General features: G+C 44.9%; 1 protein-coding gene across 16 annotated transcripts in view; it reads left to right on the forward strand.

Annotated features, from left to right (window-relative positions):
* Positions 1-15525, forward strand: part of ryr1b (ryanodine receptor 1b (skeletal)) — a 74584-nt gene that overhangs the window by 50616 nt on the left and 8443 nt on the right. For 3 of the 16 annotated variants that reach the window (XM_066703771.1, XM_066703772.1, XM_066703775.1), the window contains 13 exons: positions 118-224; positions 344-395; positions 682-768; positions 2528-2627; positions 2786-2865; positions 3037-3113; positions 3965-4038; positions 6578-6595; positions 9275-9355; positions 9448-9536; positions 9774-9902; positions 10171-10275; positions 12937-12966. In XM_066703771.1, the coding sequence (XP_066559868.1) occupies positions 118-224; positions 344-395; positions 682-768; positions 2528-2627; positions 2786-2865; positions 3037-3113; positions 3965-4038; positions 6578-6595; positions 9275-9355; positions 9448-9536; positions 9774-9902; positions 10171-10275; positions 12937-12966 (1029 nt within the window). The remainder of the gene's footprint in view (positions 1-117; positions 225-343; positions 396-681; positions 769-2527; positions 2628-2785; positions 2866-3036; positions 3114-3964; positions 4039-6577; positions 6596-9274; positions 9356-9447; positions 9537-9773; positions 9903-10170; positions 10276-12936; positions 12967-15525) is intronic. The other 13 variants (XM_066703773.1, XM_066703777.1, XM_066703784.1 and 10 more) reach the window with 7 other exon arrangements.

Here is a 15525-nt window from a genome sequence, read left to right on the forward strand (position 1 = left end):
ATGCCACACTGTCACTGTACTGTGCTGTACCACACTGTCATTGGACTGCACTGTACCAGAGTACCTGTGACTCACCTTCTCTCCCTCTGTCTCAACCCCCCATTCATTTGGTGTCAGAAATCTCTTGAGCAGGAGGAGGAGGAGGAAGAGGAGACAGAGAGGAAACCTGACCCCCTCCATCAGCTCATTCTGCACTTCAGCCGTACCGCACTCACAGAGAAGAGGTGAGAGCGTCCCTCACTCCCTCAATTTGCAAGACAGCAATGGGACTCTTCAAATAACTGTGTAGTAAACAATAGGAGACTGATATTCACTCCCTCCTTCTCTCTTTCCCTCTCCACAGTAAACTGGATGAAGATTATCTGTACATGGCATATGCTGATATTATGGCAAAGGTGAGAGGCTGTGGGGGTTGCGCTGTCAGTCAGCGTCTCAGTCAGTCAGCCAGTCAGATGTGTGTGTATTGATATGTTTGTGTTTTGCTGCAGTGACTAATGCTATCTCTTTCTTTTCCTCTCTGTCTGTACATCTGTCTCTCTGTTGGTGTCATCTCTCTTTGTCTTTCCCTCTCTGTTTGTTTCTCTCTGTCTCTCTCTGTCTCTCTCTCTCTCCACCTTTGTGTCTCTGTATTTGTTTCTGTCTCTCCCTCTTTCTCTTCCTCTCTCTGTCTCTCTCTCTCAGAGCTGCCACATCGGAGAGGAAGGCGAGGAGGGGGAGGAGGAGGAGGGGGGAGAGGAACTGTCCTTTGAGGTGCGACAGACAGAGATGGTAGGGGGGGGCCGGGGGCCAGGGGAGGGGAGCCAGGAAGCCAGCCAATCAGATGCCGCAACACTCTGAGTGACACTCAGTTACGCACGACCTCATACTCACCTCTGACCTCTGACACTTCTCAACTGACCTTCAGTGCATTCCTTCATTTACATTGATCTGTTTTCTTTATCTCATGTCTGACTCTTTTTTATTATTATTAACTCCCTTTGCATTTGTTTTGTTTTGTGGCTTTGTTAATTTGTTAATATTAATAATAATTTATTTGCATTAGTATAAATAGTATAGTAGTAGTACTGGTTGTGGTATTAGTTGCAGTGTAAATTATGGTAGCAGTTTTTGTGGTGGTAGTTGTAGTAGAAGTTATAGTACTAGTATTGTTAGTAGCAGCAGCAGTATATAAACTTGAGCTATATTAGTGGTGGTGATAGTAGCAGAAGTGGTAGTAGTAGGTGTCATAGTAATAGCAGGAGTAGCAGTAGTATTATAAATAGTAGTAGTAGTACTGGTAGTAGTAATAATAGTGGCAGTATAAATTATTACTAGTAGTGGTAGCAACAGCTGTGTTTGTATACTATGGCTCTACTACTCACCGTATACTTATTCACTTGAGGGGTGACGGGTGTGTGTTTGCTATAATTCTCCATCTATCTATTAGTTTGAGTTTGTTTTTGTTTTTGATAATTAGCGTGTTCCTTGCTCACTTTCTTCACTGCGTTCTCGTTTATTAATTAATGAGAGAGTTGCCCCCTTTCCCCCAACCCTCTCTACTCACTGTGCGTCTCACTTGGACCCTGGACTACAGTAAATTGCTGCCCATTTGGTCAGGCTTCATATCTCTATACTGCGCTACATGTGCACACACACACACACACACACACACACAAGAATACAAGCACAGACACTCTCACCTGTGCACACACACACACATACACACACGCATGCATACATAGACACACAGAGACAGACACACACATGCAAACACAGGTGCACAGAGAGAAACATGTACACACAGACAGGCAGAGAGGAGGGAGGGTCAGAGAGGGAGGGACTGGGGTGTGGGTGGTTTATTGGGGTATTTTGGGGGAGTTTAGGACTGCAGTGTGGTGGGGTAGTTTGTTTCAGCAGGGCCATTAGGGGGTACTTGTTGTGTGTCTTGTGTTGTGTTGACCTGTCACTGCCTGAGGGCTCATTCGTGTGCCTCTGCTGTTCTGAGTAGCAGCTGAGAGAGACACTGTCATCTTTAAAGACACAGCACAGTGACAGCAGTGTGTAGCACACATATTCACAACACAACGCACAATAGACCCCTGCTGTATTGTACTGTAGCTCCCCAGGACCAGGTCTGGAGCCCCCTGCTGTGCTGTGCTAGTCAACAGTGTGTCCAGCCCCTGACCCTCTGTTGGTCAGTGAGCTCAGGGTCAGGTCAGCAGGCCTGTTTACTGTAGTCAAACGTTTGCTTCTCGCAAACGTGGAGCAGAAACACATAACGACTCCCTGACTAACACACTGCAGAGAGAGATAGTGAGAGTGCAGTGTGGATTGTGTGTGTGTGTGTTCCGTGTGGTAACAGTGTGTTCAGTGTGTGGATGGTGTGTACATTGTGGGTGTGTCAGTTCAGTGTGAGGAGTATGTCAGCATGTCAGTGACAGCGTGTCCGTCTCAGTATGTCAGTGACAGCGTGTCTGTGTCTGTGACAGCGTGTCCATGTCAGTATGTCCGTGTCAGTATGTCAGTTACAGTGTGTGTCTGTTTGCAGGAGAAAGAGATGGAGAAGCAGAGATTGCTGTACCAGCAGGCCCGGCTGCACAACCGCGGCGCTGCAGAGATGGTGTTGCAGATGATCAGCGCCTGCAAGGGTACCCAGCACTGACACAGCACACCTCACTGACACTGCCTGCTACGCTGACACACTACACTGATACTGTACACCGCACTGACACACCACACTGACATTGCACGCTGCAATATAGTATTATCCAGTACATTTACTACACTCTACTCTACTCTCTCTCAGGGGAGACTGGGGCAATGGTGTCTTCCACTCTGAAGCTGGGCATCTCCATCCTCAATGGTGGCAACTGTGAGGTTCAGCAGGTACTCCTCGCCCCAGCACAGCCACTCCGTAGCTTCTTGAAAATTACTGTTATTATAATTATTGTGTGTGTCATCTGTCTGTGTCGTGTGTCTGTGTGTATGTGTCTATCTTTCTCCCTTCCTATGTTTATTTGTCTCTCTGTTTTGTGTCCCTGTGTTTCTCCTCTGCAGAAAATGTTGGACTATCTGAAGGAGAAGAAGGAGGTGGGATTCTTCCTGAGTGTACAGGCTCTGATGCAGACCTGCAGGTCAGTGAGACACGGACACTATATAGATAGATAGATAGATAGATAGAGAGAGAGAGAGAGAGAGAGGGGGTGATCAGTGCCAACATTAAGGTGAACATGATTATGAACATGAAGATGCAGACTGGACAGATGTGTTTCAAGGTAAGTTAAAACATAATAGTTTCCATATTGTATTTTGTATGTTCTTATTTGTGAAAATGTACAAACATATCTACTAACTCACACTGTCCCTATAGATAAAGGGAGATGTTAAATGAAGTCCTACATTTTACTGTATTGCATTTATTTCAGGCTTTATACAATTTAAATATTACTAGTTACCAAAAGTCCACCTTTTCCCCAAACATGTTCTGTTAAAAAAAAAAAAAAAATCTCCAAAAATGTGTTTTTGCCTCATGAACTGAACTTATCAATTAAGACCTCGATTTGCCATCTTGATCCAAAATCGAGGTCAACTGGGCCTGCTCAGCATTTTTATACATGCCACAGAGCATTATAGGATGTTAATTGCATAATTGTATCATGCAGTACACCTGTTTGGAGGCATCTGCATTCGTTATGTTCCTCCACTCATTTATTCAGGTTTTTCCTTTAATTTGTCACCCGTCTATGTGTGTGTGTGTGTGTATATATATATATATATATACACGCTACCTTACTATATATATCTCTCTGTGCTGTGCTCTAGTGTAGTGTTTCCATGCTGGATTGGATGCCTCTATACTATACTGTCTCTATGGTGTACTGTGTCTCTTTCCTGTACTGTCTCTGTCCTGTTCTGTGCTGACGTTTAGTGCTGTGTCGCTGTGCTGTATCTCATGGCACTCTGCGTGTTGTGTCTGTCTCCACAGTGTCCTGGACCTGAATGCATTCGAGAGGCAGAACAAGGCGGAGGGGCTGGGCATGGTGTCAGAGGAGGGCACCAGTGAGTGAGCGCGCCACCGGGGCACAGGGCTGACACCCCACACTGCTCATATCATACAGCCCCTGTTTGTACACACATCTTATTGTGAGAATCAGATAAGTCACACTATAATGATCAGTTTTTAGAGGCCAGAAGCACATGTGACTGATCTATGGTTAGTTTAGCCACCTCTTCTCCTGTGGTGCAGTGTAGTGCACAGTGTAATGCAGTTCAGAGCCTTTCAGCACCAGGATTAACTCCCGGAATACAGAAACACACTCACACTCAAATAGACACACTCACAGTCAGAGCTGTAAGAGCTGGAATCACTGCCGTTTTCTTACTGTGTCCCCAATCCCCACTCCCCAACAAAATCAACAACAACAATAATAATAATAATATAGAAGTTTGCTGCTTTCATGCAATTAAATACTCTATGCCAGTGGTTCTCAATCCTGGTGGAACACCGACCCTGTTGGTTTTTGTTCCAACTGAGCTCTCAGTTACTTAATTGAATGATTAATTGAAGTAATCATTTCCTAAATCAGAGCCTTTTAATTCTTTTTAAGTTAAGTATAAAATTGTATAAGGAAATGATCTTATTAAGGAACCAACTTTTTATCAGTTACACAATTTAAAGATTCAAATGTAATCAAATTACTTAAATTAAGGATTAAATTAAGTTACTGAGAGCTCAGTTGGAACCATAACCTGCAGGGTTGGTGTTCCGCCAGCACCTGGTTTGAGAACCACTGCTCAATACAATAGACAGTAGTTCTTGCTTCTGAGAATAATCTTATATATGTATATTAGTGTATATTATATTTATATCTAATTGTATATGTATATATAACAGGGATTCTAACAACTGTCCTGGAGGATCTTCTGTCCTGCTGGTTTTTGTTCCAACTGAGATCTTAATTGCTTAATTTAATCCTTAATTGAACTTGGAATACAATATAAGGCACAATTATGTAATTAAGAGCTTGATTGGAACAAAAATCGGCAGGGCAGAGGGTCCTCTAGGACTGGTTTGGGAATCCCTGAAATATAGGAATAGATCTATGTTTATATATATATATATATATATAATATACATATGCACATATATAAGGATCTATGCAGGGGTTCCTCGACTAATGAACATTGGTAATAACGAGGTCCTCATTTATCACCGCCTACCGACTAACGAGCGCAGAGTTCTGTTTTCGCTTGTCCAATCATGCGTAGCCCCCAGACCCTGCTGAGACGGACAGTGGCATAGCTTTGTGTGACAGGGTGCAGGGGGGGTGACCACCACCCTTGTTCAGAAAAATATGAGATTCCGTCAGAAATGTATCCTCTCCATTTGGAGACATCCACGTTGAGACGTGTTGTCTTGCTGTGCTGAAGCCAGGGTCTGTGTGCCTGTCAGAGCCGAGGTGTTTATTTATGCACTGCAGTCACGGATGAGCAAGAGAGGGACGTTTAGGGACAAAAATGCACCAAAACGAATTAAGAGAACTAAGGAATAAGGAACTCCTGTATTTAAGGCATGTCATATTTGTATCATATTTATTTTAACCTACCTTTCATCAATTTATTTTATATAGAATCTATATAGAATTCTGAGAATCAAATAATCTGAGTGTTGAACTGGTGGTGAAGATAAGATGGGATAAGATAAGACTTTCGGTGGTTTGTTGAGGAGCCCATACAGCATCTATATGATTATTTCTGTTGGAAAACGGCTTCTGACTTCTTTCTCTTGTTGAGGAGTGCCTGTATGTTATATATATTTATACTTATATTCTGCAACATATATGGTGTTATATATTGAATATATATTTTGTTACATATGTATTAATATACTGTGCTCAAAACACACTGTAACTCCCTCATTACACTCATCTTCAGCTGGGGTTGATCAGTTTAATTAATTAATTAAAGTAATTAATTAAATTAATTAATGATGCCTTGACCGGCTTCTCCCCTTTCATTTTTTATTTTAATTAATGTTACATTTATTCATTCATGTAGATATATATATATATATATATATATATATATATATATATATTCTTTCTCTCAAGTCTTGTAATCTTTTTCAGATTTGTAATCATCATCTCAACCTTTATTTATTTATTTTATACTTAATTAATTTTGTAATGGATGAGATGGATTGTTTTGGATTGCTCTGCTCTGTCCCTTCTTTCGTTATTTCTCTTTTTTTCTTTTAGTTCCTCTGTACCCACCTGCTCTCTTTCTACACACATCACTCTCCCTTTTCCTCTCCATCCCTCCCTCTCCTTCTCCCTCCCACCTTCTCTACCCCCCTTCACCCCCCTCCACTGCCCTCCTTCTCTCCCTCCATCTCTCTCTCTCTCTCTCTCTCTCTCTCTGTAATTCAGTCTGTTTATTTCTCAGTATACTTCTTGACACTCCCAGACTGCTGCAGCGGCTGTGTACTCATTGCCCCTCTCTCTCACCTACTGCCTCTTTATTTCTCTCCCATCACTTCTTCCCCTCCTGCTCCTCCTCCCTCTCCCTCCTCCTCATCCCTCCTTCCCCTGGCGCTCAGTCATCCAGCGTGAACGTGGTAAATAATGATCCCTCTCTTTCTCTATGGCTGTTTCTGTCGCTCGCCCGCCCGCCCGCTCGCTCGCTTGCTCACTGTTTCCCACCACTTTTTCCCCCTCTTCCATTCTCTCCATTCTTTCTTACCCATATTTCTCCATATCTATCTCTCATTCTCTCCACACAGTGTTCCCCTCTCCTCTCTCTCTCTCTCTCTCTCTCTCTCTCTCTCTCTCTCTCTCTCTAGTTCATCATGGAGTCCATCTGCATTTCATTTCGCATTCAAAGAAATGAAACGAACAAACAGACTAACAGACAAACAAAAAAGATTACTTTGACATTGCTGGCCTATTTCTTTCTTACACTTGATCTTAACCAAAAGGCTGAGAATCGATTGGTCTATTTCTTTTTTTAATTTATTTGCAATTAAATGTTGATGTTTTCATTGAGTAACTAAGACTACAGCTCCCAGTGTACAGAACCCGGCGGACTTCTGCTCCAACTCTGATCTGACTGTTTTAAATGAGATCTCTGCTGTTAGACATGCTGGCTGTGGGAAAACAGCCCCTCCTTATTTCTCTGTTAAATGAAGGCAGCAGAAGTGTCTGAATTACTCTAGACCCGCTCTTATCTGCCCGTCTTGTTCACACACACACACAATTCCCCAGGGTGGTTGATGACATCACTGCAGCGCTGGGGTTACAGTAATGTTAATCACCTGCCTGTGTTGTTCTCAGGCATGACCCTCATGTTCTACAGGCGTGTTCAGGCTTGTCTGGTTAGAGGACACCCCAGTCAAACATGCAAGATCGTGATTCTTTTAATATTATTATTATCATTTATTTATTGGCAGACGCCCTTATCCAGAGCAACTTACAAAACATTAGAGCAATACAAAGGGCAAAAATACAGTACAGTTCCAAGCAATTAATGCAATTTACAAATTCTAATTTACACAAGTGTATAGGAAATATACAGTAAACAATACAAGTCCTACATCCTAGATGTAAAAGCTAGTAAGTGCAGGCATCGTTAAGAGCTAAGGGAAAGGAGGCATAGGGAAAATCAAAATAAACAATATGAGTATTAGTAATGCAAAACAAGGGGTATGTCAGAATGGGAGCGGTGGTCAGTCTGGGCAGTTGTAGTTACACTGGGAGCTGTTGTGTCGCACACCATGAACCTTAAATCAGATCAATAGAATTAACCAGCAGCTTCCTCACCTGTCTAACTGCACAACCAACAGCGATCAATAGTTTTGATCAGTAGTGTAAGCTGAGGAACGTACAGCGCAGGTGATGCTCGGCAGACTGTGAGCGTGGGCGAACTCTCGCCCTCAGTGGTTCGGGCAGTTGAACATAATGTTTTTTGCAGTTTGTGTAGTTTGTGTTGTGTTGTTGTGGAGAGTGTCCTGACGAGCCTCGATGTGTCTGCTCCAGTGACTGCTCCGAGCTGATCGCTTGATTGATCAGGGGGGAAACATCCAATACAGACTAATACAAGCAACCTATCAATAATAATCAATAAGATTCTCATCAGATGCCACTGAGAGCTGTTAAAGTACAGTGCAGTCTAATATGGTACAGCACAGTATTTTATAGGACAGTATAGTACAGTATAGCACAGTGCAGTATATATAGTAAGAGATACTGTACTATGTTTTAATAAACTTTCATAATACCAGAGCGCAGTACAGTGTAGTACAGCCTAGTACGGTACAGTAAATCATAATAAAGTACAGCTAAGTACAGTACAGTATAGTATAGTTTAATATAGTTTAGTATATAATGTAGTATAGTGCATTATACTGCATGGAAGTGTAGTGGTTTTATAAATTCCCCAGATACACAGATAAAGACGTAACAAGTACAGAGGGTAGAACCAGGGGGAATACAACTTAACGAATTTTCTCCTGTTGGCTTTCACATGTTCACAGAAACCCCCACTCAACCCTCCCTTCCACCCCTTCACCTCCTGCACTCACCGCATCGCTCTGATCTGCCACCCCCCCCATTAATCCTGATCAGACTGAGGGCTTAGTGGAGTGCAGAAGATCACTCCTGCATGACTGTCTACAGTGTGTCTGTCTGAGAGAGAGAGAATGTGTGTGTGTGTGTGTGTGTGTGTGTGTGTGTGAGAGAGAGAGTTTGTATTGGTGTTTCCTGTGTGTGCGACTGCTGTTGTCTCCCTCTCAGTTTGCAGATGGCAGTGTGGGGCTGTGTGTCAGGGCCTGGCTCAGGCTGACGCAAGAGATTTGGTGGGGGGCAGTTATTGTGTAACTAAAACTCAAGCTCTATCTTTGTGTCTTCTAATGTCTCTCGGTCTACTTCTGTCTCTGTGTTTTGTGTCTCTCTGCCTCTTTCTGTCTCTCCATGTGGCTCTCTCTCCCTATCTGTCTGTCTTTGTCTATGTGTCTCTTTATTTGTATCTTTGTGCCTCTTTCCATGTCTCTCTCTCTCTCTCTCTCTGGGTGAGTGTACTAACATTATCGGGGTGGGGGAGTGGAGGGCGGTATATACAGCTTCCTTTACACACACACAAATACACATGTACACACACATTCATAAACATACTGACACATGCACACACTGCACAGTAAAAAACAAACACACACAATGAAACACACACACTCACACAACGAAACACACCCTTGTCTTTCTGTAATGCTCTCTTTCCCCCACCTGCTCTCTCTCTCTGTCAGGTGAGAAGGTGATGGCGGACGATGAATTCACCTGTGACCTCTTCCGCTTCCTGCAGCTGATGTGCGAGGGACACAATAACGGTCAGTCATTAATTTCACTTTTCTACCTATGTACATTGTCAGTGTGTCCCGATGTCTCCAGTGACAGTCTGTCTCTCTGTGTGTCTCTGCAGATTTCCAGAACTACCTGAGGACCCAGACAGGTAACACCACCACCATCAACATCATCATCTGTACTGTGGACTTCCTGCTCCGCCTGCAGGTACACTGCGCCTCTCTGTTCATCACCGTCTGTCTAGGCAGTTTATTTCTGTCTTCCATCTTCCTGTTGACTCTCTTTGCCAGTCTCTTTTGATTCTCTCTCTCTTCTATCTTCCCCCCCTCTCTTGCTTCTTTCTCTGTCTCTATTCCCTCTTCATGTCTTGCCTTCTGACTCCATTACTCACCCTGTCTCACTCTCAATCTCCCTCTTCCCTCTGTCACTCCTCTCTCTGAGCAGGAGTCCATCAGTGATTTCTATTGGTATTACTCTGGGAAGGACACAATCGATGAGCCGGGCAAGAGAAACTTCTCCAAGGCCATGACTGTGGCCAAGCAGGTGTTCAACAGCCTGACTGAGTACATACAGGTGAGTACTCCTACAGCACATGAGTACACTGAACAAGCACACAGGTGAGTGCGCTGACCAGGTCCTTGCAGGTGAATAAACTGACAATTTGTAGTCAATACATTGAGGGCATATACAGTGAAGTACACTGACTATATACAGGTACAGACGCTGACAGTGTGTGCAGGTGAATACACCTGTGTGTGTGTGTGTCTGCAGATTGATATTCTCCCCTAAATTCTCTCCCATTCTCTTTGTCTCCCTATCCCTCTCTCTCTACCTCTCTCAGGGTCCCTGTACAGGTAATCAGCAGTCTCTGGCTCACAGTCGCCTGTGGGATGCGGTGGTCGGGTTCCTGCACGTCTTCGCACACATGATGATGAAACTGGCACAGGTACAACACCGCTGCACTGACACACCCACACACTGACAAACAGACTCTCACACATTAATGCATTGACACACACGCTCACCCACTCTGCTGAGCATGCTGACACAATTACAAACACGCTTACGCACATCTACACAGTCACACACACACACACGTCCTGACGCACAGCAGTTGCAGGTTGTGTTTAGCCTGTGTGTATCACTGCCAGTGTATGGCAGTGGGAGAGAGTCTGTCTGAACGGGCCCCACTGCCACAAGTAAGCTCGACTCGGCAGTGTCCCTTGGGCCACCAATAACTGATCAGCTCGATTGATCGCAGCCCTGGCACACGTAGTCGTCAAACTGACATCCCTAAGCAACATCGTGAGAGATCTATTTTTTGTGAAATACAAGTTTTTTCTTTATTTACAGCATATATATGCTTATTTTATTATTATAATGTATATATTTTTAATTTTCTCAATTGCAATCGGTGCCTCTTTCTCTCAGTTGGTTGGCTAATTGGGGTTAACTGATACTGAAGGTATTTTTGCCTTTGCCTTGTTTTTACCTGCTGACCCGCTCCGATAGACAACTGGTCAATTAATGCTCTGAATGCTCTGTTTTTCTTGTGTTCATGAAAGGTTAAAGTATGTATCTATTTACATTACTCCCCGATAGAAGTGAGTGAATTGTCACTGCGGTGTCAGTCCGTAACCCCTAATATTATCCTCCTCCTCCTCCTGCTGCTGCCCCTCGTCCTCCTGATCCTTAATCTCTTTCGGACATCCTGTGTGTTTTTTCCTGGGGTTGCAGTTTGAGTTGTTGTTTTTGTGTTGTTGTGTTTTTCTATTCCTGTCCTTCTTATTATTCCTCTTTCCTGAGGTTTAATTTGGCAGGGCACTGTACAGATCCTGAGGTCACTTCCTGCCCAGAACCACTGCTCTGCTTTAAAATGTACTGCTGAATATACTATCTGATATACTGTCCAATAACCTGCCAGGTTCAATGATACTGTAGTCCACTATACTATACTATAGTCCACACAGCGCTGGCTCCAGTCTGGACTCTATACTATACTATAGTCCACACAGCGCTGGCTCCAGTCTGGGCTCTATACTATACTATAGTCCACACAGCGCTGGCTCCAGTCTGGGCTCTATACTATACTATAGTCCCCACAGCACTGGCTGCAGTCTGGGCTCTATACTGTACTATAGTCCACACAGCGCTGGCTCCAGTCTGGGCTCTGTACTATACTATAATCCCCACAGCGCTGGCACCAGTCTGGGCTCTATACTATACTATAGTCCCCACAGCGCTGGCTCCAGTCTGGGCTCTATACTATACTATAGTCCCCACAGCGCTGGCTCCAGTCTGGACTCTATACTATAGTCCACACAGCGCTGGCTCCAGTCTGGGCTCTGTACTATAGTCCCCACAGCGCTGGCTCCAGTCTGGGCTCTGTACTATACTATAATCCCCACAGCGCTGGCTCCAGTCTGGGCTCTGTACTATACTATAATCCCCACAGCGCTGGCACCAGTCTGGGCTCTATACTATACTATAGTCCCCACAGCGCTGGCTCCAGTCTGGGCTCTATACTATACTATAGTCCCCACAGCGCTGGCTCCAGTCTGGACTCTATACTATAGTCCACACAGCGCTGGCTCCAGTCTGGGCTCTATACTATACTATAGTCCCCACAGCGCTGGCTCCAGTCTGGGCTCTATACTATAGTCCACACAGCGCTGGCTTTTCTTGCAACACATTTTAAAGCAGAGGGCTGAGGGGGAGGCTGGTGTCGGGAGCTGGATGGCTAGTTTACAGTGTCTGTTTAACACATGTATAAACAGATATTAACATATATACATATGTGCACATACACATGTATATATGTTTTTATATAGACACATGTCTGTTCACAGTCAACACTGGTCTGTGTACTTGCTGTCTGTGTCTATCTAACCTTGTGGTTGGACCCCGGTTGTTACACACCCCCCCATGGCCCTATGAGGCCCAAAGCATTTTTGTATTTCTCCCAGAATCCCTTTATAGTGTCTCTCCTCACAGGAAGCAGGGTCAAACAGGGCAGCTGCTGGGCCCTGACCCTCCTCGTACTGTTTCTGCTCATGAAGCTGCTGTACTTTAATGTCGTGACAGAGCCCGTGGGTACAGAATCACACACACTCAGTCAGTGTGTCAGCCACCTAGGCAGTCACCCAGCTTCAAGCTGTTCCTCAGTCATAAACTAAGTCAGAGAGCCCTCCCTACCTCAGTCTGTGCAGTCTGTGTTGAGATGGAGGGAGGAAGAGAGAGCAGAGGGTGTGGGGCTTCCAACGCTGGGCTTTATAGGGCTTCGGCTGAGACACACTGCCTGTCTGTCTGTCTGTCTGTCTGTCTGTCTATCAATATTAACAGCCAGACTCGACCGAGGAGGGTTCTCTGTAGTAACCCATTACTGTACAGCAGCACAGACATGAACAATAAGATCATGTAATAATTATCATAAGGAAGTACCATACAAAAACAGTTTTTCAATACATAAATAAATTCAGGAGAGATGGGAATAAAATTTATTATTTAATTTAAAAAACATAATGATATTAAGGATAATAATTAAAAATACAAAAATGATATTAAAAATGTTGCTGGTGTATAACATTTTTATTCTGCTGTGTGACAGACCCACCCCGTCCCTGGACTTCGAAACGGAGTAAGATTCTATGTCTTGACAGCTGCCATCTCATGCATAGACCTCCGCTGCTTCTCTCTATCAGTCGCTTCTCTCTTCCCGTCTTTTTTTTTGTTTTTTGTTTTTTACATCTTTGCGTCTTGGGAACAGCCAGTCCAGGTCAGCCCAGCTCTCCACAGCACACTGCCCTGCTGACCCCTCCCAACCCTTCACCCCTGGCCCCTCCTGACCATGAGAGAGGGAGAGATGGTGGGACAGAGGACGAGGAAGGAGAGAAAAGAGATAGACAGAGAGGGAGAGAGGGACAGAGAGAAATTACAATGCAAAGTGGGGAAGAGAGATCAAGGAATAGAGAGGATGACAGAGAAAAGGTCAGACAAAGAGGGAGGGACAGAGAAGTAGAGAGAGACAGAAGGGAGTTCAGAAAGAGCGAGAGGTAGATAGACAGATGGGGTAGTGTTGAGAGATAGAGGGAGATAGACAGAGAGGAGGGCAGTGCTCTCTGGAGATGGGCGGTCCTGGCAGGCTCTCCATCATACTCGTCTTTATTTTGGGGAGAATCTTTCTTTTTTTTTCTGTTTTTCTTTTTCCCCTTCTTGGTGCCTCAGTGTGAATGGCCAAACACAAAAAATCATATTTGGGGCAAAAATAGGCAATGCTTTTTGTGAATTTATTATATTGCATCTGTCTGCGAACAGAGTGAGAGTACTGTGCAGCACAGTCAAGAGCAGTAGAGTGTATGTAGTTCAGTACAGTGCTGTACAGTCAGTCACTCTGTCCTGCGGCCCTGGGCTGGTGCACTGAGAAGGGGGCGGGGGGCTCACTGTGCCTCAGTTCAGCAGCTGTTGCTTTTACATTGCAGGTCACCCTCCCTGACAGTGCCCTCAGAGCATGCACACACACACACACACACACACACACACACACACACACACACACACACACACACACACACACACACACACACTCAGAGTCCAGTCATTGAAACAGCCTCGACATATTGAAGAAGTCCGTGGGAAAGAACACCAAGCAGAGAAAGGAGCAGACACAAACACAGCAGTGCCATGCCTGCTGCATTTCTGCTTTCACAACAGGGATCAGTCAGTACCTATACACCAAAACATTTATCTTACCTCCACATATGGATTATATTGGGCTCTTGCACGTGCAGAGTCTCTGGTGGGCAGAGCCAGGAGGGCAGCCATATTGGCAGAGTTAGGTTCCCTTCTAAGAAATTACAGCTGTGTGTATGCATGCACAGTGTGTGTGCCCCCGTGTGCTCACAGATGTGTGCCTGTTCAGCTGTTAACATGTTGACTGTGCTGTGTGAAACCCCCACCCCCTGTGAGCAGGGTGGAGCTGTGGCCCCCAGTGTAGGCTTGCCCTGGTGAATGCAGAGGTAATGAGTAAAGAGTCAGATTACCATGATGATTTCCAAAACTGTCTACACTGGCATACCCTACAGCCTGTGAGACATGGCAGAGAGAGAGAGTGAGAGGGAAGGAGGGGAGTCACTCAGTCAGTTAAAGTCTTAGTCTGTCAGTCAGTTAGTGAATGTACACTGTGACTCTCTTCCCTGTGGGTTCACTGCGGTGCTCCTTCACTGAGGGACCCCCCCCACAGCAGGCTGAAATGGGGCTTCAGCGTAGGGGGGTTGGGGGGGGGGGCCTGGTCTCATCCTGCTCCACTCTCCGTCTGTCTGTTCATGTCTCTGTCCATCCGTCTGTCTCTCTGTCTGTTGTTTTCTAGGGAAACCGATCAACTCCCAGTGCACCATGGGACTCCACTCCAGGTCTTACTAAAAGCTGCAGGGCTCTCCACTACAGTACAGTACAATACTGTATAGTGCAGTACATTACAGAAACAGTATAATATAATACACAATGGTACAGTACAATACAATACAGTCCAGTCCAGTCCAGTACACTACAATCCAGTGCCGTCCAGCCCAGTCTATCCAGCAGCCCTGAAGGTCCTGACACGCCGGGCCTGGACCGGTACCGCTGCACTGGGAGCCAGTTCAGCTTCCCTGCACTGTCTCTTACTATCCTTATGATTATGATGATATTATTATTGTATTAGTAGTAGTAGTAGTGGTGGAGTGTCTGGTGTTGAAATGCGTGTCTTGTTATTGAAATGCAAACCAGGATCATTTCTGGAGTAGAGCTCATTCAGAGGTAAGACCACTGACACATTGACCCCCCCCACCCCACTCACCCATCACTCCCAGTCTGACACCTCAACTGGGGTCACAGTCACAGCGACAGTCATTACAAAATTATAAATCAGTCAACCAGTGTATCCAGTCTAACCTCTGTCCCATCCCCTCCCCCGTCACTAGTTAACCTATCCAGGTGTTGGTTGGTTGGTTGGTTGATTGGTTGATTTGTTTGTGGGTTTTACCTTCGCTCTTCATTCTCAGTCATCGCCGCACATCTGTCTATTGACTGTGTATTGAATCGTCAACAACCAAGCCCATCAATAACACCCAACAACCGGAAGTGAGCGAATGGAAATTAAGTAAAAACTGTGGTTGTGTTGTTGTTGTTTGTGTTGTGTGTTGGTGTGTGGCGTGTGTGT

The sequence above is a fragment of the Amia ocellicauda genome, chromosome 5 (genome assembly GCF_036373705.1).
Source record: "Amia ocellicauda isolate fAmiCal2 chromosome 5, fAmiCal2.hap1, whole genome shotgun sequence".
NCBI classification, from domain to species: Eukaryota; Metazoa; Chordata; class Actinopteri; order Amiiformes; family Amiidae; genus Amia; species Amia ocellicauda.